This window comes from Semicossyphus pulcher, unplaced genomic scaffold (genome assembly GCF_022749685.1).
Source record: "Semicossyphus pulcher isolate SPU_LCO1_2020_fin unplaced genomic scaffold, fSemPul1.0.p SCAF_17, whole genome shotgun sequence".
Classification (NCBI taxonomy): domain Eukaryota; kingdom Metazoa; phylum Chordata; class Actinopteri; order Labriformes; family Labridae; genus Semicossyphus; species Semicossyphus pulcher.
Genome location: NW_027211681.1, coordinates 3,059,654 through 3,083,308, shown reverse-complemented (window position 1 = coordinate 3,083,308; position 23,655 = coordinate 3,059,654). Strand labels below are relative to the sequence as shown.

At 41.5% G+C, this 23,655-nt stretch overlaps 3 protein-coding genes across 3 annotated transcripts; 2 read left to right on the top strand and 1 right to left on the bottom strand.

Annotated features, from left to right (window-relative positions):
- Positions 1-291: 291 nt before the first annotated feature.
- On the top strand, positions 292-3,835 carry LOC138594846 (golgin subfamily A member 7B-like). Its single transcript, XM_069666100.1, has 5 exons — positions 292-318; positions 1,319-1,444; positions 2,160-2,312; positions 2,397-2,498; positions 2,605-3,835. Exons 1-5 carry the CDS (start codon positions 307-309, stop codon positions 2,686-2,688), a joined length of 477 nt encoding a protein of 158 aa, XP_069522201.1. The 5' UTR covers positions 292-306; the 3' UTR covers positions 2,689-3,835.
- Positions 3,836-4,662: 827 nt separating this feature from the next.
- crtac1a (cartilage acidic protein 1a) lies at positions 4,663-15,246 on the bottom strand. Its single transcript, XM_069665790.1, has 14 exons — positions 15,188-15,246; positions 14,402-14,600; positions 14,105-14,301; positions 13,863-13,999; positions 13,625-13,781; positions 13,410-13,544; positions 12,399-12,535; positions 12,159-12,295; positions 11,952-12,034; positions 11,656-11,756; positions 9,742-9,910; positions 9,075-9,220; positions 8,851-8,890; positions 4,663-5,692 (listed from the first exon to the last, which is right to left on the bottom strand). Exons 2-14 carry the CDS (start codon positions 14,596-14,598, stop codon positions 5,685-5,687), a joined length of 1,644 nt encoding a protein of 547 aa, XP_069521891.1. The 5' UTR covers positions 14,599-14,600; positions 15,188-15,246; the 3' UTR covers positions 4,663-5,684.
- A 361-nt stretch (positions 15,247-15,607) lies between these two features.
- Positions 15,608-21,130, top strand: r3hcc1l (R3H domain and coiled-coil containing 1-like). The gene is made up of 7 exons (XM_069666172.1): positions 15,608-15,639; positions 16,042-16,536; positions 16,736-16,929; positions 17,186-17,256; positions 19,078-19,173; positions 19,289-19,429; positions 20,168-21,130. Exons 2-7 carry the CDS (start codon positions 16,063-16,065, stop codon positions 20,218-20,220), a joined length of 1,029 nt encoding a protein of 342 aa, XP_069522273.1. The 5' UTR covers positions 15,608-15,639; positions 16,042-16,062; the 3' UTR covers positions 20,221-21,130.
- The last annotated feature ends 2,525 nt before the right edge of the window (positions 21,131-23,655 follow it).

Below are 23,655 nucleotides of genomic sequence, written 5' to 3'. Positions count from 1 at the left end.
AGAGAAAAAAACGACAAAAAAACCAACGTAAAATATTTAAGGCAGCGTCCAAACGCACGTGAGACAGTATGGTTGTATTAACTCTGAGGTGTACGTCACTTTGGACAAAAGCCTCTACTAAAATGAAATTGTAAAAGCTGATGTGATGTGACTGTTCTCGTGAAAGCCCCGCCCCTCCGCCTCACTCCCCCCCCTCCCCTCTCCTTCCCCCGCCCTTCCCCCTCCACTCCTCCAACCCGTCCCCGTGTCCCACTAAAGCGATTTCAGCGCATGCAGGGACTCGTCCCTGCGGCTACGGATGGCAACATGGCGACAGAGGTAAGCCTCTCATGTTATCTGTTTAATTTTCGGTTACCAGCGAATTGTATTATCATTAAAATAAAACAGGCGCGCGCGCAGTGAACACGGTCAACGAGGGCAACGAGGCTGCACACGGTTAAACTAAATCTAAATCACTACTGTCCTACATTATCATGACAGTCGTGTCCGAGGCTGGTCGTTTTACTCTTCCTGTAAACGTGTTTTTGGCGTTTTGAAGGGAAAACACAAACAGGAATTGTGAAAGTCAGCTGCTACTCATGGAAACAGAAATTAGGAGAAAACAGCGAATCACTGCGCGATGTTAAGCTGTTTTGGTGAAAGCAGATCTGTTTTTGTCTGTTGAAACGCCCCGTTAATCCGGTGACAGGCCACTGAATGGACACTGACCACACACACACACACACACACACGCACACAACACAAACGCACACAAACACACACGCAGAGGAATCAGCACCATGGACAGCCGCCCTGACCTTCCTCACTGTTTTTTTCTTTGCCTCCATCTGTGCTTTCTAAAATAATAAACATTTGGTGTTGAACAAAATTGACGAATACCCAACATGCACCGTGATGCTATCAGCATGTCCAGCATTAACACGAGGGATCACAAGAGTTCGTGTGGCCTTTTATCTAAATGCCTCATCTTGTTCCGCCTGATCGATCTGTTGTAGTGAAATGTTGTCCGTCTCCTGCAAGCTTTACTTCCCAGCAGGACCAGAGAATGAAAGAGTGTGTATGTGTGTGGGTAAGATAGTATGTCCAGTCCTGGGCTGTGCTCCAACAGACAACAACAGCAGACACTGAGCCACACAGTGATTGATCACAGCTCGTCTACTTCTCCTCCATCATCCAATACTTCCGAATCAAAAACTGTTTGTGCACATTAGGAGCGAACAGGTGCTCAGAGAGATGGAGTTCTCTATAGGGATTCATTAAATACGCACTGTATTAAATTTATATTTGTTTGTTTGTGTGTGTGTATTATCCTCCTCAGTTCCACAATCTGCAGGAGTTGAGGCACAGTGCGTCTCTGGCTAATAAAGTCTTCATCCAGAGAGACTACAGCGAAGGAACCACCTGCAGGTTTCAGACCAAGTTCCCCTCAGAGCTGGAGAGCAGGGTGAGGACACTGTAGTATCCATTCACGTGAATGTGTATTTATTAACATTAGTACCTGGTATGTGAGAATGTCCTCTATATTTGAGGGGTTAAAAGTTGCTTAATTCATCTCAAGATAGGCTTATTATTTTATTTTTTTGTACTGAATTTATTTTCCAGATCCATTACAACAGAAATACAAACGTTTACTAGAACTTTTATCTTTTTTTTTACTGCTGAGCATCCATTACCAACAGCTTTGATATTTATACATATAAATAATGCAAAAGAAATGAGAGAAAGTGATGAAATATAGATAAACAAGTTTGCTGGAAGACAATAAAAAATGTATACATAACAAATGGTATCTAGTGAATACCTAATGTAGACTCAACAATATGTGCTTATTCATAACAAAACGACAAATTGGCATGTTTGAAGTGTTTTAAAGATTACATACTTCCATACAGAGAATTGATGTTAAAATAATAGAATTTTAAAGAGGAAAATGACTAAATGCGTGTATTAGCTTAATTTACGACCCCATTAAGGCCCTGGTGATAAAGACACTCAAAATATTCAGTATTCCCAGTTGGATTCTGGCCAGGGACCTTTGCTGCATGTTGTCTCCATCTTCTTCTCTCCCTCCTACATGTTTCTCATTTGCATCTCTACTGTTACTATCAAATAATGGCAAAAAGTTACAAAACTAATCCTTCCTCTTCGTCTGTCTCCAGATTGAGCGGACACTATTTGAGGACACAGTGAAGACCCTAAATAACTACTACGCAGAGGCAGAGAAGATCGGAGGCCAGTCGTACCTGGAAGGATGTCTGGCCTGCGCTACAGCATATCTCATCTTCCTCTGCATGGAGACCCGCTATGAGAAGGTCAGACTGGAGATTTATGGTCTATTAATGACAAACTTGAATTTATTCCAGACAATTTCTCACTTTCTGCTGTCTGTGTTTTAGGTGTTAAAGAAGATAGCGAAGTACATCCAGGAGCAGAATGAAAAGATCTACGCTCCCAGAGGGCTGCTCATTACGGATCCCATAGAGAGGGGAATGCGTGTCGTATCCTTTCTTTATGTTTTTGGTTTCATTAGCAGCTGCATTTTTTTTCTTCATAATTAATCACACTCCAAAGCAAATTTTTGATCCCTAACTTTTTATCCATCAGATAGAGATTTCCATCTATGAGGACCGGGGCTCCAGTGGCTCCAGCTCAGGCAGCAGCTCCGTGTCCGGCAGCACTGCTCGATGACTGGGTGCTTCCGAACAACCATGATCGCTCACAACCCAGGAGGAGAACTTAGGACAATGATACTACTCCTGTTCCAACACATCCAAACAGCTACGCTCACACAAAGGATTCACTAACTTTTAAGAGAGGCATATTGCTCCTCGTGTGCCAACACATGCTAAAGTTGTTCAAGCTTTTATCTCGCTTAAAACACACACTTCAGTCCTTTGCTGCAAATCAGTGTGACACAGTCGTGTTAATTTATGATGCAATGTCTCAGTGACAAGACTAAAAAAATGTGCTTGTGATGCTTTGTGTGATCGTACCTTCACGTCCTCTTTGAAGTTAATCACAGCAGTGAGTTATCTGACGGGTCAGAAAAGGACGATGGATGTGAGGGAGTAAGGAAGTGTTGAAGCAGGCGTGAAAACCACAAACCTCACCAAACCTCATACCTCAGTCATCACAGCTGCACCCGATCACACTGGACCAACCAGGAACTGGACTGAACTCCTCTCCATCCACCCTGCACATCAGGCACTGGCTTTCATTATTTTTTTTATCTGTAGCTCAATGCTAGTGTCCCGATTTTAGCAAATGTATGTAGGATGTTTAATGAAGTATTGAGGTAGCGCGTCAGAAAGTGTCCCCTCCCTGGAGCCAAGATAAGATGTACAAAGAACCTATTCTTCCTTTACTCATGTTAGTCACACTGTCTGGTAGCAGATGAATGTCATTCAGCTTGTCCATGTATATAATGTAGCAGATCTTCCATATTCTCACGTGAAGCCTATATTCTATTTGTTAGACTCTCAAACACAGTAATGTGGACACATTTTAATACAAACCTCTTGGTTTCATTGAATGAGGCCGACTCTTCCTAAATTGTGATTATGCAAAGACAGACTGTGCATTAACAGCTGAAGTGAATAGACAAAGGACGGATCAAAAAGTCTTCCTGAATCGTACCTGGAGTGTTTTAAATCAAACAAACCCTTCCTCGTGTTCAGAACAAACTTCCAAAGAACAATAACTGCCAAAAACTGGCTCACAAATGTGAATGTGTCTCTTATTTTGTTGACATTTTGTGCAAGAACAAACTTTCGTACTGCTTATTGTTTGATACACGTGATACATGAGGTATAAATGACTGGTGTCAAATAAAAACTGTTTCATCACAGTTGGACGGGTCTATTTATTTGTTTCTGAACTGTAAATCTACCAAATTACTTTTACTATGGCAGACATTTTGACTTGACCATAATCTATCATGCGCTGCAGCAGGGCTCCATCACTGGAACTCCTAAATGGAAATCAGTCCTTATAAAGCTGCAGTTACCAACATCTTTATATTGATGATCTGACAGGGGTTGCTCATAGTGTCACTCAATAAATAGTGGGCAGACAAATGTGGCATTCAGTAGCTAAAGAGGCTGATATTTCCCTCGGGTGGTGGAGGAGACCAAAAAGCGAGCTAAGAAAGAGGGAACATGGCCATACAGTAGATGCACAGAAACTGCCAGATGTGTTGGCGGCTTTTTGCTAGGTTAGCCATAACAATTTAGATGGGTGACTATTGGGTCCCTTAAATGGGCTTGTGTTTCTAGTGTGTTCCATATGAACACTCCTTTCATATCTGAGGGATTCATTGACATTCCCAATGGCCTCATCTTTTTCCTCTGTCTTTACCACTTTTCAGTTCCTGCATTATGTTAGCTGGCACAGTGCTACGCTAGCTGGCGAAGTTGTTCGCCTCTTTTTCAGACCCCAACAGTAACATTTATTTGGCGTCCATGTTCTATTGCCTTGTGGCTGTGTTCTTGTGACTTAAAAACCTAAATGCCAAGAATATCATGCACATCACTTTCTATGTCAAGCAAACAAAGTCTATGTGAAGGTATCGGATATATATCAGTGTTGTATTAACGGCTTGTACCGTTGCCCCAAAGAGGCCCAAAAAATGGCTAATTTGTTTCACACATATTTTTTGACAATTTAATGTTGACGTTTCCTTTTTGTCATTTTGGCAGGACAGGATTTTATTTAACCATCAACTATATATGTACATATTTATACAATTTTCTGTAGCCTATAATAAGCCATTTTCACTGTAGACATTTTGACATGACAGTGGAAAAAGTTCAAATAATTACATGAATCATTGTTGAATAGCACAGAGATACTCTTGATCCTTTTTGCAACTCCTGTGATTTCTGTTACAAGTCGATTCGTTCTTTTTATGATTAAAACATAAATCGTATTCTGAACACATCAGACATAAGTGATGTTACAAAAACTTCCCTCATGTGAGCATTCATGCTTGCCACAGAATATACAACCCTGCTGCTTTCAGTTTGCTAAAGGCCATGATACGGACCACAGTTTCTCAGTCTTTACTTTCAGTGCAAGCACCCAGCTCACCAGTGCAAATGTCAAACTGCAGGATGTCCAAACACTAGACCTCCTGTTTCTGCATGTCACATGGAGTTGAGTCTTTTAGCTTAATCCAGGCATGCTGTGCTGGAGAAAAGCTGTCTTACTGTATCATTGTTTACCTCAAGACAACCACCCCCTGACTTCTCCTAGTGCAGAGAGTGCCACGACACACTGCAGTAAAAGTATCTTAAATCTAGAAGCTTCAAAGGCTGACACAGAGGTGGAGCGGATGCTGTTGTAAAATGGAGCCAACGCTGCAAGGGTGGGTGGAGGGAAAGAAGAGGAGAGAAGAAGGAAACATGGAGGAGGGACATAAGGAAACAGGCATCAGATTAAGACAACACAGTTCAAATGGTTGAAAGTGATGGAGATGTCATGAGGAAGAAAGAGGAGACTAGCTTAAAGCATGCAGACACAGGGGGACAAAGGGTCACCATATCTGTCTTTTGTTTTAAAAGCTGATAAGATGATTTTTTTTGGCACTTTGAAATGATATAATGTCCACATTGATTTGTAGCAGTTTATCCAGGGAGTTTGCCGAAGTGCAGAATTTTTTATTTTTTTTTTGAATTCCATTATCCTCACAGACCTGTAGAAACATAAACAGTAAAGAAAATTAAAGAGAAAACAAATCAAATTCTGTATTTAATGGTTTTATTTTTCTCTCTAATGACCCTTTTCCACCAAGGCAGTTTCAGGGCCGGTGCTCAATTGTGAACCATTTTTTTGTGTTTAGACTGAAAACGGGTTCCAGAGCAGCCCCAATTCTTTGCTGGTCTCGAACCGCGAACCCCGACATGTCATAAAACACCCGCTCACCGACACAGCAACGACAGCAACAAGTCAACCGCCGGCCTGGAATAACGTTAAAATCACGATCTACACAGATACAACAGACAGCATGATAGTCAGCGTGGCCCATACCTGCCCTGGAAACGGAAGTACTGCAGAGGGCGAGGGGAGCGAAGACAGGGTATTTTGTCCCCAGAAACTGGATGAAGAGCCACAGGTGATTGGTTCCCCCCTAACCTGACACACTACGGGGCGTACCCTTCTAATCAGCTGGTTACATAATGTTAGCTCACCAACAGCTAGCTAGCTTGCTTAGCATGCGACTAACTTTCTACATTTTGCCACTGGCTCATAAACTAACGTCACCTAACATTTGACTTCTAGGCAAGCATTATGTGCAATGTAAAAGTTTTGTTCATTGCCTTGTTTACAGAATCGTCTGCAGTTGATGATGCCGAAGCCGACGCGACACTGCAGCCACCGCTGACCTGTTAGCTCACCTGCACCATCGAGCAGCTCTGCCAGTTAAAATCCATGTTGTATAAAGCTTGTACACATACATAAACTTTTTTTTTTTTTTTAAATTAAAATGAAACAAGAGACCCGTGTGTGATTCAGAATGCTGACATAATGATTTAATATGTGACACGGATCAAATCACTGTGTGGTCTTGGTGGCTCACAGTATTAAGTTGCTGCTCATGGAGCATTATGTTATTGCTCAGGTGAGATCGAAACCAGGTTGACACGTGCTTGTAAATACTTTAATTTCTGACATTTATTTATTTCCGTTGGCGGCTGTGATGAACTGCTCACTTGTACAATCATTTTTGCCGCAGTTGATATGAGAGGAGAGCTGGGGTCCGTTTCAGAAAGCGGGTACAGTGACCCTGAAATGAGGGAAACCTCGGGTTTGCCGTTTCAGAAAGAGAGGTAACTTCAACTCTGAGTTGGTTACTATGGTAACTGTGTCTGTGAACCTAACGTGATCGGGAGCAGGTTTTCTTCAGGAAACTCAGAGTGTCTCCTCCCTCTAGAATATAAAACCCTCATTCGACTTCCTCATTTATTCAGCCCGTCTCACGCATGTGTTTGAGCGGTTACAAATTTTCTGTGGTGCTCTGACCCCTTTGCAAAAGTCTTTTATAATTATGATAAAAAAAATCAAAAGACAAATCTGTGTCAAAGTCATCACTTTTAGATTTTCCAACACCGCTGCCGAGAGCACTTAAACAAGACTTTAAACTAAGCAATTCAAGCAATTCAGTTTAATCAACATGAATTATAATGTATGTGAAGTCAGCATCATGTTAGGGATAAAGCTAATGCACATTAAAACAGCCACTGAATGATATTTCATTAGTTTCATATTTAAAATATGATTGAAGTGAGGTTCAGCCATGAGCCTGTTCTGCCTGAGCCGCACCTTTGAATGATGTTCTGGTATTTTATTTTTAACTGCTTCCATGTACGTTTTTCTCCCGCTGGATTGCTCCTAAATTAATATAAATTTTAGCTTCCGGTGGTGATTAAGTATAAAATAAATAGACCAGTTCAAACTTGCGAATTTACTCGAGCAGCAGTTTCTTCCCACGCCGCTTCTCTCTCTTTTGCAGCTGCAGCCCTGTTACTTTATTTTTTTTTTTAAAACATGCTCGTATTCGCTGAACGTCCGCATGAGGATTTCGAGCTCCACTGGTGTGACTTAGGAGGACCTCTTTTTGTGTACCGTTGCCATGGTGAATCGTGGTATCGGGGCTCCATTAATGCTGTCTTTTTATAGTCATTGTGCACGCATTTAACTCCGGCTGAACCTACTCAGTTGATTGAATTAACTCTGATCAGCTGTCCTGAAACCAAAACGCCAGTGAATTATAACGAGTAAGTCAAACCACAGTCTGGGGTTAGACTGAGGGTTTGTTGAACCTCCTTTCTGAAACGGACCCCTGAACATCGTCAGTGATGTGTTTATGAATGTGTGGCGAATCCGGCGACTAAGGCAGAAAACAACTGCTGCTGATAAGTAAACACAGAAACAGCTGGCTTACGGAAACCAGTTAGGGTAGCAACCAGTAGGGCGATATCACCAGCGGGCCACCGATCAGGGGTCTTTTTCAGAAAGCGGGTTTAGTGAAAACCCCGGGTTTGTTAACCCTGAAATGAGGGAAACCTCGGGTTTGCCGTTTCAGAAAGAGAGGTAACTTCAACTCTGAGTTGGTTACTATGGTAACTGTGTCTGTGAACCTAACCTGGTCGGGAGCAGGTTTTCTTCAGGAAACCTGAACCTCCTTTCTGAAACGGACCCAGGTAATGTCCAACATCACAGCCGGAGATGCTCATTTTGTTTTGCCCCGGCAACGCCCCGTCGCTGAGGGCATCCAGACGAGAGTGTCTAAGAACTCTGTCGTCATGTACACTCCCTGGAAAACGTAGTAAGAGATTACTGATTTGTTTAATAGATACCAGTTTAATCGATGCTAAATAACAAGCTAAATTAAGCTAGCGGGCTAGCAGAGAGGCTAACAACATCTTACGTTCAGTCTTATTAAGAATAAAACTGGGTGGCTCATTACCTTAAGAAGTCAACGTCCATGGAAAACACGAGGAGTAGCACGAATGTGTCGGATAAGTTGTCTTTGGGATCTAATGTGATTTTCGAAAAGAGGAGCAATAACGTCAGGCAAACATGCCATGTAGTCTGCCATTGTTGTTATTGTGAGGGAAAGTTGCTGCTGGGAAAAGCGGTCACGTATAGAGCGATGTCATGACGTGGCTCTTCCACGGGCTCCAGCGGGTGGAAAAACAAACTGGTTCAGAGTTGGTTCTAAAGTTGAACCAGCTCCGAACCAGCACGAGCACCAGCCCCGAACTAGAACCAGGTTCGCGTTGGTGGAAAAGGGGTATAAGACACTTCTAAATTTACTGAAATTACCTCATTTTAAAAGAAGTTGCTTACCTGCACAGCGGCCATTCTGGACAGTAAAACCTTTACCACACTGAACAAATAGAAGAGTGAAATTGATTAACATACAAACTTAATACATTGATTGTGTAGAGAGACAAAGGACTGAAGGTTATGAGGGAGAGAGAAACAATAGACTGACTGTGATCGCCTCTATCAGAGACTGGATATAATATTACCCATGTTCATAATTCATGCTGTGGATCCGTTCTGCGTACCTGAGTGTCATTGGCAAGCGCAGAACTTTCCCCTTCTTTGGGATACGCTACTTCCACCACTGAGTTCATTTCACCTGGCTGAAGGGTTCGGGTTATGGAGCTGCTGTCTGGCCAGGAGACCTCTAACACTGTCACCTCATCGTTTCCTGAAGAAAGATCAGTGACCATCATCCATAAGGAAAATTAACCTTTCAAAAGTTACATCATTTTCTGTGTGTGTCAGGATAAGTATTTTCTTTTTGTGCAGAAAACTAGAGGAGACGATTGGTTCATACTCATGTCTGTAGGTATGAAGGGAGAGCCAGGAGATGATTAGCTTAGCTTAGCATGAAGAGTGGAAACAATGGAGACAGTTATTCTGGATCTGTCAATAGTTGAAAAACATGCCTACCATGACTTCTTACACTGCTGTCTCTGTGAGGTTGTCTTTGTTCAGTGTTTGGATGATGGATAATCTCCAGTGTCAATAAACTGTTTCAGTACCAGTTTCTCCCTGCTTCTAGTCTGTATGCAAAAATAAGATAAACTAGGCTAATCTGGTAAAAAAAACACCTTTGTGTAGATTGTATTTTAAAGTAGCAACTTATAATTCTTTTGTCTTGAGATATATTTTAGATTGTCCCATTTCTTTCAATGTCTGTAAATTTTGAAAGTGTAAAAGAAGTACCTAAACCAAAGTGGGCGACAGGCTCCATCTCACACAGGTACCCCGAGCCTCCGTCGATGATGCGTGTGTGAGCTCCACTCAGACGGGTGAAGGCCGTGACCTTGGCTCCCCGGGCAAAAGCGCCGAACTGGGTGCGAGGGATGACCCGCAGCCATTTGTTGGATGAGCCCTGATGAGGTTTGACAGATTAGGTGGTGGATCTTTAGGGCTTAGTTACTAAAAACAAACATCAGTGGCGGAAAGTACCAAAGTACATGCAATCAAATTGTGATTAGGTACCTCAAATTAAGTTGAGTAATGCATTTTCCTTTGTCCATCCATCATCATTTTATGCTCATTTATATTTCAACTCAGCTTCATTTCAGGGGAAAACACTGAACTTTATACAGCAGGTATATTTATCTGTACGCCGGAGTTACTTTGTTAATTTATATTTTACATTAAAACATGCGCTTAGTTTCAATGAATTAATCTTTTGGTCCACGATCTTTTCGGCTTCTTACACCAATTGTTAACCAAAAGGAGCTCCGAAAGACTGATTTTTTTGTCTCCTTTGTCTCTCCAACAAGAACAACTATTTGCATGTGTTTTCTTACATCGCTGTGTGTTTGTCTGAAAAGCCACCGTGATATGTAGTATTTAAAAAAGCTCCAACTTAAAGATATAATCTGGAAGATTTTCATTTAAATAAATGTCTGTTAAGTCACTATCTATTGCCGAATGAGGTAACACAATGGTGATTGGGCCTATGGTCCACTAATCAAAGCCTTTGCATTTGCAGTATATTATTTGCAGTATTATGGACTGGGTGTTTGTGGCGACATTCGCAGAAAAATCACAAGCGCCGCCCAGTTAGTGACACGTTTTCCATCACCCAGCAGGGGTTGGTTTGCCAGAGAGGGTAGGTGGAGCTAAGCGGCTGCTTTTCCGGTCTCTGCAAGTGTTGCGAGTAAACAGTAGTCTACTATGGCTGAACAAACAGAGAAAAGATCGATGACTACAGATACAACTTCAAAAATAAGTGAAAATCCAAAGAAAAAGAAACAAATTTGATGCTCAGATGAAGGCAAACAGTCTAAAAAGGAAAGCAACCGTCAGAGAGGAAAATCCAGCGTTAGAACCCTGACAAAGGGAGCCAACCGTAGACATCTGCATACAAGGGAAGTGTATTCCCACAATTAGGTATACTGTTTATCACCAAAGGTACCATTAAAGAGAACGAAACTGAGAACTTCGAGATTATCACTTAACAGGTCCTGTGAGGAGTTTTTTCTTTTTACTGATAATGAAACTCATTCTGATGACTCTATATGAGCTACAAAAGAAAACCAGACCATCAGTGACAAGATTGATTATTTCTATATAGTTATTTTTAATGCCTGAAACCTCTGGCGGGGGGTAGGTGTCAGACGGAGCGATTAACTGCACACTGCCTTTGTTTACATTTTACAGGGCAGAAATTTAGTGATACATATGACTGTTAGAGAAAGCAGGACAAGATTTTGTTAAAAACCACCACTTCAGCATGTACAGGACAAAATCAGCAAAGAGATAAGAGGTACGGCTTTGTCCATAGGGGGCGCCAAAATCAACACAAACCGAAAGTTCCTCACAGCAGCTTTAATTGGCTCCAAAAGTAAGTACTTAAGTATTGATACTTCACTATTAACACTCTCATAATGTCATAAATCATAAATATCAGTCACAAGGGACATTTTATTGCAGAAAACGGTTTTATTTTAATAGTCTGACTTTATTTTGGGGTTAATAATTATTTTCTTTTATAATATGATTTTAAATGACAGACTTTTTACTTTTAAGAGAGTATTATCAACTTGTTTTGTTTTACTTCAACAAAGGATCTGAATACTATTTCCAGCACTGGCAAACAAACACACACATGCGAGTACACACCTGTGTGACCTTGAAGACAGAAATTGGCTGCTCGGCGCTCTCTCCATGCGCCAGCAGCAGGTCCAGCTGTCCGTCCCCGTCCAAGTCTGTCACAGTGCCACCTGTCCAACACAGACAACAGTTTTCACTGCTGCACTGACCTACAGAACTACTTCACTGTGACTGTCTTTCTAAATCTCATTCAAACAGAGAGGTAGATTTGAATGACATTTAGATAGATTGAGGTAGGTTTGAAAACAAAACTGATGAAAACATGTTGTCCAAAGTCCTCTTTTCTGAGTAAAGACAGAGCTGACCTGTCCCTCGCCCCTGTGGCTCTGCAGCGTCTCCCACATTCAGCTCCTGGATCAAAGGGTCTGCGTTTGCTCTCCTTGACACTCTGAAAACAAACACACAAGACACTTTAAATAACTAATAATGCAAACAGTATTCCATGTCTCAATGATGTGTCAGTTGTTGCCTCTCACTGAACCTCAGATTCACATAGTAATGGAAATATTGACCTGAACAGCCTGTTGGGGGCGGGGCCTCTGTAGGCAATATTGTTGAATAACACCTCCAGCTCCTTGTCGTTGTCAAAGTCGGCAGCAATGACCGTGCGAATAGGTGAGGGAGTGGCAAATGCTGCAGTAGCTATATTCTGCAAATGAAAACACATTCAAGTTTTGCTTTATCAACACTTTCCATCATACAGATGTTTTTAAGTCAGATTTTTTGTGCATCTTCCGTCATTTCTTTCTTACCCGGAATTTAGAGTTGCTGCCCTGCAGGAAAAGTCTGTGTGGGCCATTCCAGTTGCCATAGACGATATCTGTCTTTCCGTCGCCATTGAAGTCTGCTAGTGCCAAACCTCTGCCATGCTGGAACGTGTCCTCCACGCCTGTAGACATGTATTAAAAGCCTTAGTGCAGGAAAATTGTATACTTTCATTATATAATTTTTTTTAAAGGTCCTGTGAGGAGTTTTTCGCTGCTTATGAAACAGACTGAAAGTAATTCTGATGACTCTATATGAGCAACAAAAGCAAAACAGACCATAAACGACAAGACTGATTATTTCTATATAGTTATTTTGAATGCCTGAAACTGCGAAAAGCGATTAACTGCATGCTGCCTTTGTTTACATTTTACAGGTCAAAAATGTAAAGTGAGTGATACATATGACTGTTAAAGAAAGCAGGATGAGACTTTTTGTTAAAAAAAACACCACTTAAACATGTTCAGGACAAAATCAGCAAAGAGATAAGAGGTACGGCTTACAACACAAACCGAAAGTCCCTCACAGGAGCTTCAAGTCCTGGAGCTGAGGATTTTAAAATTCCTCACATTGTTACCTCCTGGTGGTAGTAGGTATAAAACATCTTGTCAGACAGCAATGCATTCTGGTACCCCAACCATAATAACGTAAATATTTCCTTGCCTCAACAGCACAAAACACAAAGTTCAGCAGTTTTTCATTAATTTTGTCATTTAATAATTTTCATAGCAATCTTTTCAATAGTAATAAAGTCAATTCTGATGGAAACAAAGCTATTAGTCTGACAAAACAACTCTGCCTTTGCTAGTGCTAGCAATGCTTAAACTGGTTTGTATTACACATAGCTGGGAAAAATATACATTATTTGGTGTGAAACTTTAAAAGACCTTCAATTTCTTAATTACTAACTATACACAAAAATTAACTTTTGATTAAAGTAAATTCTGGCCTTGACTAAAACGTTGTTTCGCCTTCCTCCCTTTCGGTTTCATACACACCTGCCTGTCTGGCCATATCCACAAAAGTCCCGTCTCCTTTATTCTTGAACAGGAAGTTGGGTCCGTTCTCGTTGTCACAGAAAACATCCGACCTCGACTCACTCAGGATCGGTCCAACCGCCACACCGCGCCCCCCTGCATAACCAGATATCATTAAACTGATGCAGCAAACTTTGAAACCTCACAGACTTCACTTCCCCAACCTGACCTCTGACCTGTGAGCTTGTTGACCCCGGCCTCATCAGCCACATCAGACAGAGCAATAATGCCTCTGGTCACATCACTGGCCGCCTCATCCATTTCTAAGAGAGCGTGGGGGCCGACTCGGCCACTGGCATAGTTGGCAATATAGATCGAGTAACGTCCTGTTCCCTGACGAGCAACAACAGGCAAGAGTGTTAATGTAAGGAATTGTGAATCAATGAGAAACAGGTTTACGTTGATTTTACTAACCTTTCTGTCAACACATGCCACCGAACGTCCTGCCATCCTATTAGCAATGCCACGCCGCATATTGAGCTCGTCACTTATAAGATCTTCGAAGCGGCCGTTACGGAACTTGAAGAGTTTGTCGAAATAAGTTCCCCGTCCTGCAAAACAAAAGTCAGTGAGCATGCCGACAAGTCTTTCAGCTACCTGATATTATTTCCTTGTGCAAAAATGCTTATGACATATTGTAAGACTGCATCATTTACCAGAGAAGGCACCATTTGTGTTGAGGAAATAGATCTCCTCACGTCCATCTCCGTCAACATCACAAGCAGTAACTCCAATAGCCTTTCCTGGTCGGTCCCTCAGGGCATAGTACGGGGAGTTTATGTCATCAATAGCAATGTTTACCAGCCGGTTTTGAGTGCGATCGTACTTCAGCACCAGGTTGGGCCCATCGTACCTGAGGGAGAGCATCACAAAGGCCTGAATTGCTTACACAGTTTCATAGAAACTAACCAACAAAGTGTAATAAAAGGTCTTAACACTCTTTTCACACTCACCCAGCCACTACCACCTCCAGGTCGCCATCACCATCCACGTCTGTGACAGCCATCCCATAATTGAGCTGTGTGGGATTGTGCAGACTGTCAGGAGGAAGCATCGTCTGTGTTACAACCTGAAACATGGCCTCAGAGTTCTGGCTGTGGGTCTGATGCCAGAGTCCGACCAGCAGGAGCAACAGACCTGAACCCTGCATCACTGCAACCAGGTGGAACACAGGACAGGGTTAGGTCATAAGTTTCAATTCAATATGCTGATGATGCAGAAGTCTTTACATGAAGCAGGAAAGACAATGCATCACGAGCAATTATATTGTGTAGAAATGTTGTTGTTATCACATGATAGACAGCATGTTAGGTCAAAGAATCGCATTTAACGTATTAGTATGAGTTTATAGCGTATGAGTTTTACATGCTAATTTTCATTTGTCTAATGTGAATTGCTCAGTTCTATTACCATGCAATGCTAAATTGCTGGGTTTCCCCAATTATGAAATAACAATCAAAGCAAAGACAAAAATAAATAAGAGGAATATAGGTTTTTTTTTAAATAATTAAAACTGTTTTACATAGGAGGTTTTTCTCTAAAAGAAAAAAAAAATTATAGAACACGATTGTGTTTGACCCTGTTTGAGAAAGAAGTCCTACAAAAAAATGTCTATAAACAACTACAATGCAGTGTTAAAACACGATATACAAATTAATTTGCTTCACGAATCTATTATCCATCCCTGCTTGTTCCAGGGTGGAGAGGCATGCAAGAATTCAGTTAGTGCTAGAATTTACCTGTCAGCTCTATCAGTGTGTACAGATTAGAAGGATCTGCCTTCGCTGCAACGATGTCCGAATCCTTACACAATTCCTGCCTTTAAATTTTACGAAACAGCTTGTGTAACGTATCATCCAATCAGCGAAGAACTGTGTGAAAGTTTAGAATCTTGACCAATCGGCTCTGTTTGTAGTCGCTGGTATAGAAATATATTTCAGCGACGGCCAAGAGAGTATACATTCAAGAGACAGTGCATAAATATTTCCTGCTGGGATAGGACCTCTGACCCAAAAAGACAATTGGTATAATGATAAAAACACTAAGTTGGTGTTGAAATAGCGTACTTGCGGTCAAAAATGGTTAAGCAGCAATATCACAGAAAAACAACATCTCCCAGAATGCTGTGCGTTAATCCTACATTTGCGTCAGAGCTGCGACGGAAATCTGTTTCTGAACATACCAAACACGGGTAAGCTGAAAGATTACAATTGAATTTCAACAATTATCATTCATTATTTGGTCTGGAAAACAAATATAAATGAACAGAATCATATTCTAACGTGTATTCATATTAACTTCGTCTTTGTGTCCTCAATTAACAAATATTTCAACCTGAACGGGAGGAAGTAGAGCTTGTAAGCTAAATTGGCTAGCTAACTGCATGGTATTGGTTTAAGTGCTCTTTGTTTTTAATTTTAGCAACATTTCTCCTTGATTAATCAACAAGTTCAACTCGTTTAAATAAATATATATAATTAATATTGTCTTTACACTCGTTTGTAATTCTGTTAACGGTTGAGAACAAAATTATACATGATACTACATGTTGTTATTTCCCCTTTTCTCCTCTTTCCCTTCCTCCATGATCCAGATGTTTTAACATAGTTTAATAATGGAGTCAGAACAACCAAAGGAAGACTGTGCTCCAGCCCAGCCAACACCCACATCTCCGTCTCAGTCAAAGAAGCCAAGTCAGCCTCTGTATGTCCCCAAGAAACGACTTCATGACTCCAAAGACAAAGCTCAGACTCAGGGAGAAGTCAAACCAAGACCCAGACCTCGCTACACTGATAAGGCAAGAAAAAACGCCAAAAACAAGAAGGACAAGGCTGGAGCAACGGAGATGGGAGCCACTGTGGGAGGAGGTGAAATGCAGGACGGTGACAGCAAGCCCGAGGTCATGGAAGAGAGGTTAGAGGATACAGATGTTCAGGTTAATGGGCACCCTGACTTAACCAGTGCGGAGGCCGCTGCTACATCATGGCTGGAGGCAACATCCCTCCAGGATGAAAATGTGGAAGAGGATAGTTGGGACACCTTGTTCAATGATGATGGAGATTGTCTGGATCCACACCTGCTTGAAGAGGTGAGAGTTTGTTGTAGAACTTATCTCTTACATTCACATATACTCATTTGTTTATTTGTACACCTAGCTAAAACTAATGCAGTCTTAGGTACAAGTGCTTTAATAAAAGTTTCAATTACAGTTAAATTGTTGACCTTATCCCTCTTAATCTTCTGTAATTTCCATCATGCCCACTTTTCTCACTCCTTCATCCACCCAGCTGGCTTTGAAGGAGGGTAAAAAGAAGGAGTCAATCCAGCAGCCCGGGTTTGATTATTACAACATGGATAGATATGGCGATGAAGAGGACGACATCGACCTCACGGAGGACGAAATGGCCCACATTGTGGAGATCTATGACTTCCCTGCCGAGTTTAAGACAGAGGACCTTCTCAAACTATTTCAGTGCTACCAGTATGTATAATTCAAAGTTCTGCTATATGCTTTAAAAGGTAACTACTACAATTAAGTGCCCATTCACCAATGTACATCAGGTTTCATGTCCTCGCTGTATTTTAAGATCAGAAGTAGCTTCCTATCTGAAGCACATGGCATCTCAGTGTGTGTTTGATCCCTGGTATATGTATTTAATCTGAGATCCAGAAGACTCAAAACCAACAGTTTCATCTTCCTTTTGTTTTTCTAACATTCTCTCTTTAATGGTTTTCAGACAAAGAGGCTTTGACATCAAGTGGATTGATGACAAGCATGCACTGGGTCTCTTCTCAAGCCCCATAGCAGGTTAGTGAAGGACTGCTGTCCATGAAAGGATGGGGATGTAGTGTATGTCTGTGTATGTGTGGGGCTACCTTAAAATTACAATATCATGTGCAGCTGAAGAATGCTTTCAAAAATATAAATAATTGTTTATTTTTATCAATTTCAAAAATGATAAGTAAGCGAACAAACGTAAAATCTAAATCAAATCAATATTTGGTGTTACTACCCTTTGCTTTCAAACCAGCATCAATTCTTCTAGGTACACTTGCACAAAGTCAGGGATTTTGTAGGATCATAGTCAGGTGTATGATCAACCAATTATACCAAACAGGTGCTAATGATCATCAATTTCACATGTGGGTTGAAACACAGTCATAAGGCTTGTTCGAGACGAGCGAGACATGTGCAGAATCGATCGCAGCCTTGCCAAAAATATTGCATGGTGGTTAGATTGTTGTCCGACTTGCTCTGAAAACCTGACTGCGCGAGGATTTGAAGTATTGCGGGAGCGAGGCGGCCGCAGTTTTCAGGGCCAGACGTCGCAGTTGCTCTCCACCGACTACACAACTCCATGCATGATGGGAAACGACTTGCTCTGGTTTGAATGAAGCGCCTATTGGCTGAAAAAAGCCTCGACACCCCCCACAAGGAAGTGATGAGACTTCTGTCTTATTTATTATTATTCATTAAACGTAATGAAGCACTCAGACAGACACCAAACAGGTTTATCAAAGTACTGTCATTCACATTGTATTGCTTTACTCATTCCTCCTGAACGTTGTCTTAATAAACAAATACAATGACGTTTATATCGAAATAACTATCAAAATCCCTGAATAAAGTATAATGAGAACTTAATATTAAATCCAATTAAAATAATATTGATAGAGTTAATAACAACAACAACAACAACAAATGAAGACTTTATTCACTTCAATTTACAGTGAGGTGTTGGTATTATAGATGCTTGACAAAGTCAGCAGCAAACTTGTCAACAAAGACGTGTCCGACTTTATGACTCCTCCCCCGACTGCAATGGCAAAACTGAGCACAGCAACAAGACACAAGGTAGTTATACTGCATCAGCAAGGTCTCTGCCAGACAAAGATTTCAAAGCACACTGGGGTTTCAAGATGTGCTGTTCAAGCTCTTCTGAAGAAGCACAAAGAAACGGGCAACGTAGAGGATCGTAGATGCAGTGGTTGGCCAAGGAAAATTTGTGCAGTAGATGAAAAACACATCAAGCTTATTTTCCTTCGAAATTGAAAGATGTCCAGCAGTGCCATCAGCTCAGAACTGGCAGAAGCCAGTGGGACCCAGGTACACCCATCTACTGTCCGGAGAAGTCTGGCCAGGAGTGGTCTTCATGGAAGAGTTGCATCCAAAAAGCCATACCTCCGACATGGAAACAAGGCCAAAAGTCAACTATGCACGAAAACATAGGAACTCGGGTGCAGAAAAATGGCAGCAGGTGCTCTGGACTGATGAGTCAAAATTGTAAATATTTGTCTGTAGAAGAAGGCAGTTTGTTCGCCGAAGGGCTGGAGAGCGGTACAATACTGAGTGCCTGCAGGCAACAGAGGAAGAGGTGGTGGAGGTTCCTTGCAAGTTTGGGGCTGCGTTTCTTCAAATGGAGTTGGAGATTTGGTCAGGATTAATGGTGTCCTCAATGCTGAGAAATACAGGCAGTTACTTATCGCCAAATATTGATTTGATTTAGATTTCTCTTCTGTTCATTTGTTAATTGATGAAAATAAACTATTAACATTTTTGAAAGCATTCTTAGTTTACAGCATTTTTTCACACCTGCCTAAAACTTGTATGTTCCTTTTTCATTTTCAGCACGGGAAGCTTTAAGATCCAAAAATCCACTGATGAAGCTGCGACCACTTTCCAAATCCTCCTCTGCTACAAAGGCCAAAGCCCGTAGCTGCTCAGGTTCAAATACAGCTTGTGTCTCTCTACTTCTTTTATCACTTTGTTTCTGTATTTCACACATTAATACAACTATTAACCAGTGTCCCTTTTTACTCTGCTTTCCTCCCATCCACAGACTACCTCCTGCCGGCTAAAGAGAGACCTCAGACGAGTGCAGCGCTCGCTCGCAAGCTTGTGATTGGTGCCCTCGGTGTGAAGAGCAACGTGACGAAGGAGCAGCGTGAGGCAGAGAGGAGGAAACTCCAGGATGCAAGAGGTGCATTATTATATTTAGTTTACGATTGAGGTCTTTTAATGTGAAGTGCTGTTTCCTTTTCAATAGCTTAAATATTTAAGAAGCAGACTTTTGACCGAAATAACTGCAAATCCTCCTTTTGAATGCTTCTTAAGTGAATAACGGATTAAATATGTTTACGTTAGTGCCCCAGTCCCAGACAAGCTCCTGTGAATACACTAATTTTCAAAATATGTCACAGTTTTAATCTGTCTGTAGGCTTTAGCATCACAAGGTCTTCACCACTTGAGGGAGCTGTTCTTATACTTTACTGAAGAAAATGGAAAGTGTAGTTGCAAATTGATGCCAGGGAAGTTGCTCTCTTTGCACCACCGTGCGGATCATACCCGGTCTATAATCAGTACAGCAGCCTTTCCCCTTCATGGATGGAACATAAGTATATAGGCGCAGAAAACCACAAGTGGCCGTCCACTGAACAGCCAGTCAGGAAGTCAGGGCTTGAGTATAGACAAACTAAAAAAACCTCCTTTGTTCTCAGCCTGGGTGCACTGCTGTGCTCTTTATTTATGATCACAACACACACAGTGACTGTCAGCGCAGCAGTGCATCATGTGCTGAACATAGTGTCCTTGGAATGGACGCCACATATGGTTTTATCCAGAGATAATTTACAGGCGTCTCTCTGACTAATTTAGAGCAGCAAATGGCCTATGTGATGAGTTACAGGCGTTCACTGATTGTCTGTGATTGATCTTTCAGAACAAAAGAACCTGGCAGCCAAGCAGAAAGAAGATGCTTGGGAGGGGAAGTGACGGGACAGAAAACTACCCCCCCGTCTGTGTGTTCTGTGTTTTGTTTTGTTTTAGATTCCTTGATTCAGCAAAGTGAGTTTTCTCCTCTGCGTCCTCTCCTGCTCTGTTTTTCTCAACTGGCCACTCCTTCAAAACACCACACTTCCCAGAAATGGATTCTCGCAATTTTCCCTTCTTTCTTCCACAATTCCTCACCAACTATAATTGAACTTCTCATCATCCACTGTCCATTTGGCGGCAGTGTTACATTAGATAAGAGTGTCATACTATTTCCTTACCTGTATGCTCATATTTTCTCCATGCAGGGACAGTTGCCTCAGGGCTCATAGCTAACACAACCTCACCTTTGACATTGTTTTGTATTTCCTAATATTGTAACACGTTTGTAGTAAGTGCGTTTAAACATTTGTAAAGGGTAACACATGCTTTGTTATAATTATGTTTTAATAGATTTTAGATTTATGTTGTCCTATTTGAGATTTTTCCTTTTCATAGATGACCCAATAAATCCACCTGTAAGTGTGGGGGCAGCAAGGCTTTCTGTTGTAGATCAAGTAAAATTAAATTCATCTTGATGATATATTACATCATTCTATGGTATATGACAACATTGTTGAGATAAGACCTTCCTTTTAAAGATGTAAATTAATTATTCTATGCTAGTACATTTGAACTACATCCTAAAAACAGGATAGTATTAGGTGTTGAGGTGGCTGCACAGCGACAGAAGTATTTTCTTTTTAAAGTTGTACCACTGGGTTCATCACAACTCTTTGAAATTGCTTAAAAGTTAAAAACCTGTGATGGTTAATTCCAATGTTCTGTTTTTTATTTGTGTTGAAAGTTGAGATGAAGCCTTTTACTATAGAGAGTAAATGTTTATTGAATTAAATTAAACGTTGAACTTCAATCTCTGCCTCCTTATTCAGCCTCAGCTTTCATAACTCGGCTTCCTGAAACACACGAGCAGGCTCTGGAGACGTTTGTGACAGCTGGATGCAGCTGCCTCCTCTGATGCTTCACCCAGCCGACCACAGACCATGTGGCACTGCGTCTCCTTCACCTCCTAAGCCAATAATTAAGTCTTATTCTTGGAGATGTTGGAAAACGCTGCAAATGTGTCATTTTGCTTTCCTGCAAATTATTGAACTTCATATCAAAGTCAGACAAAAAATGTCTTTTTGCTTTGGTCTCACCCACTGAAAGCTGATATGTAAACACAGTAGTGCAACAGATTGCTGGGTAGATTTAAAATGTGATCATTCATAATTTAATTATAGTATCCCTGTGAAACTTAACTCTGCTACTACTAACCAAATAAATGCAGTCCATCACTGCTGCAGCTAACCGTGTTTGCTCCACTGTGCGATTGGCTGACAACGGCTGAGACACAGTGCCACGTGGCTCATTAAAGTGCTGCAGCCTCAGAGAAGGCACCATTACGTGTTCAGTTTCAGTTTTTCTTTTTTATTGTTAGTCCACAATTGGCAAGACATTCATGTTCATGCAATTTAATAACTCTAATATCACTGCAGGTATTAATAACTTTCTAGAGATTTCTTAAAGTGTTTTTAGAACATTACACGTACTCATACATGGTCAAAGTTGAAATATTTATGCCTGATGTTACATCCTTATAGTCATTTATGTAAACCAGAAGGCATCCTTGAAGACAAACACAGACAGAATATACTGTATGTTGATTTGTCATCTCTTATAAGCTTACATCCTTTTTCAAATTTGGCACTTTCTTTCTATTGGTAAGCTAATGTCTTCCTTGAAGTTGCAATTGTTTAAACTTAAACTTTCCTGTTATCCTGTTATGTTTTGAACAGCTGGAGCCAGCTCAGCTCACCTTGAAGAATCTCCTTAACTGACTTTCAGTGTGCAAAAAAACTAAATGCCAACAAATGTTCATTATGAGCCTGCCAGATCAGCAGTGGACCTCCCTGTGCTCGACACATACAGCTGTTGCTGCTCTTTACCAACATCGTGTGAGATCCGAGCCCTGCCTATAATCTCGTGCTTTACTGTGGCTTCACAAGGAGGTAATATACCGCAGAGCAGCCCACTGGGTGCTTCGCACACAATCGTTAGATTAACTACACAAGCACAAACCACTACTGAGCAAGTCGTTTTACGTGCTAACTCTGCCTTAAACCTGCTTCAGAGACAAACTGTTGTGTCATAGAGCAAATTATATGAAGCATGGTCCAAATGAAGGAATAATCTCATGTCCCACCACATTAAAGGACTCTGGTGGTGTCGGGTGTTATCTTTCCAAGCACCAACCAGTGTCAGCGAACACCTTACATCACACTCCTTTCGTAAAATTCAAAGCTTGCTACCAATGAAATAGATTGTTCCCTTTCGGTCGGTACACTTGGTACAACACATAAGTATGGGGATCGCGTCTCGCAAGACCAACCTGAAGAAAAAAACACCTGTAATGGTCAATGAGACTGTGGGGGGAAAGTGAAGTCCCGCCTTCCCCTGTGACTGCAAAAGACCCTGCTCTGCTCCTCAAGCTTTTTGCGCTTCACCTCACAAAACCTGATTCCCGTAGGACCCCTGATAGCAATTTAATTGCCCGCCCGGAGGTAAACTAGCTCCCTGCCCAAGGCGTCACTACCAAGGTTCTCTACATAGCACTGGTTTAGCTTGCTAACTAGCTGCTTGCCAATTTCAGCCCAGCTACCATACACTTGTTTAGCAAGCTAACTGGTAGAGTGGAATGGCACCTGACAAAAACAAAAGCTGTTCCAGTCGGTCTAGCAGAGCTAGCATAACTGTGAAGTGTCCAGGCAAGGGTTATATACACTGAAGTGGTGTCTTTTTGATGCTTGGTGTCACAAAAGGAATATTATGCCATTCCAAAGCTCTGTGCTTCATATTTTGCCATTCTCAAAGTCTGTCTTTCAGCTATCTCTGCTTATCATGTGGGATTTGATGGAAAATCCCCTGGCTCCCATCCTCTGGTGATGCGTTATATGAATGGCATACAGCGTAAAAGGCCGATGCGCAAAAGCATCATCCCTCGATGGGACCTTGTCTGGTTTAGATGCATTGTGCGATGCACCATACAGGCTGGACTTTGACAAGCTTTCCTGTAAGACAGCGTTCTTATTGGCTTTATGCTCAGCGAAACATGTGGGAGACATCCATGCACTCTTGGTTCATCCTTTGCGTTGCTTACATCCCTGAAGTACCTGCCTTCTCACACAGGGCATTAACTTTTGGGCTGCCTCAAGGACCCCGTTTGCATCAACCGAGCAACGGCATCTGCATATTTTTTGCCCGGTACGTGTATTGTATGTGTATGTTGAACAAACATGAGAAATGCGCACAACTAATCAGCCTTTTTGCCTGTTTTGCTAATCTAATCTAATGTAATCTTAAAGCATCGCCTTTCTCACTGGATGGTAGAAGCTATTT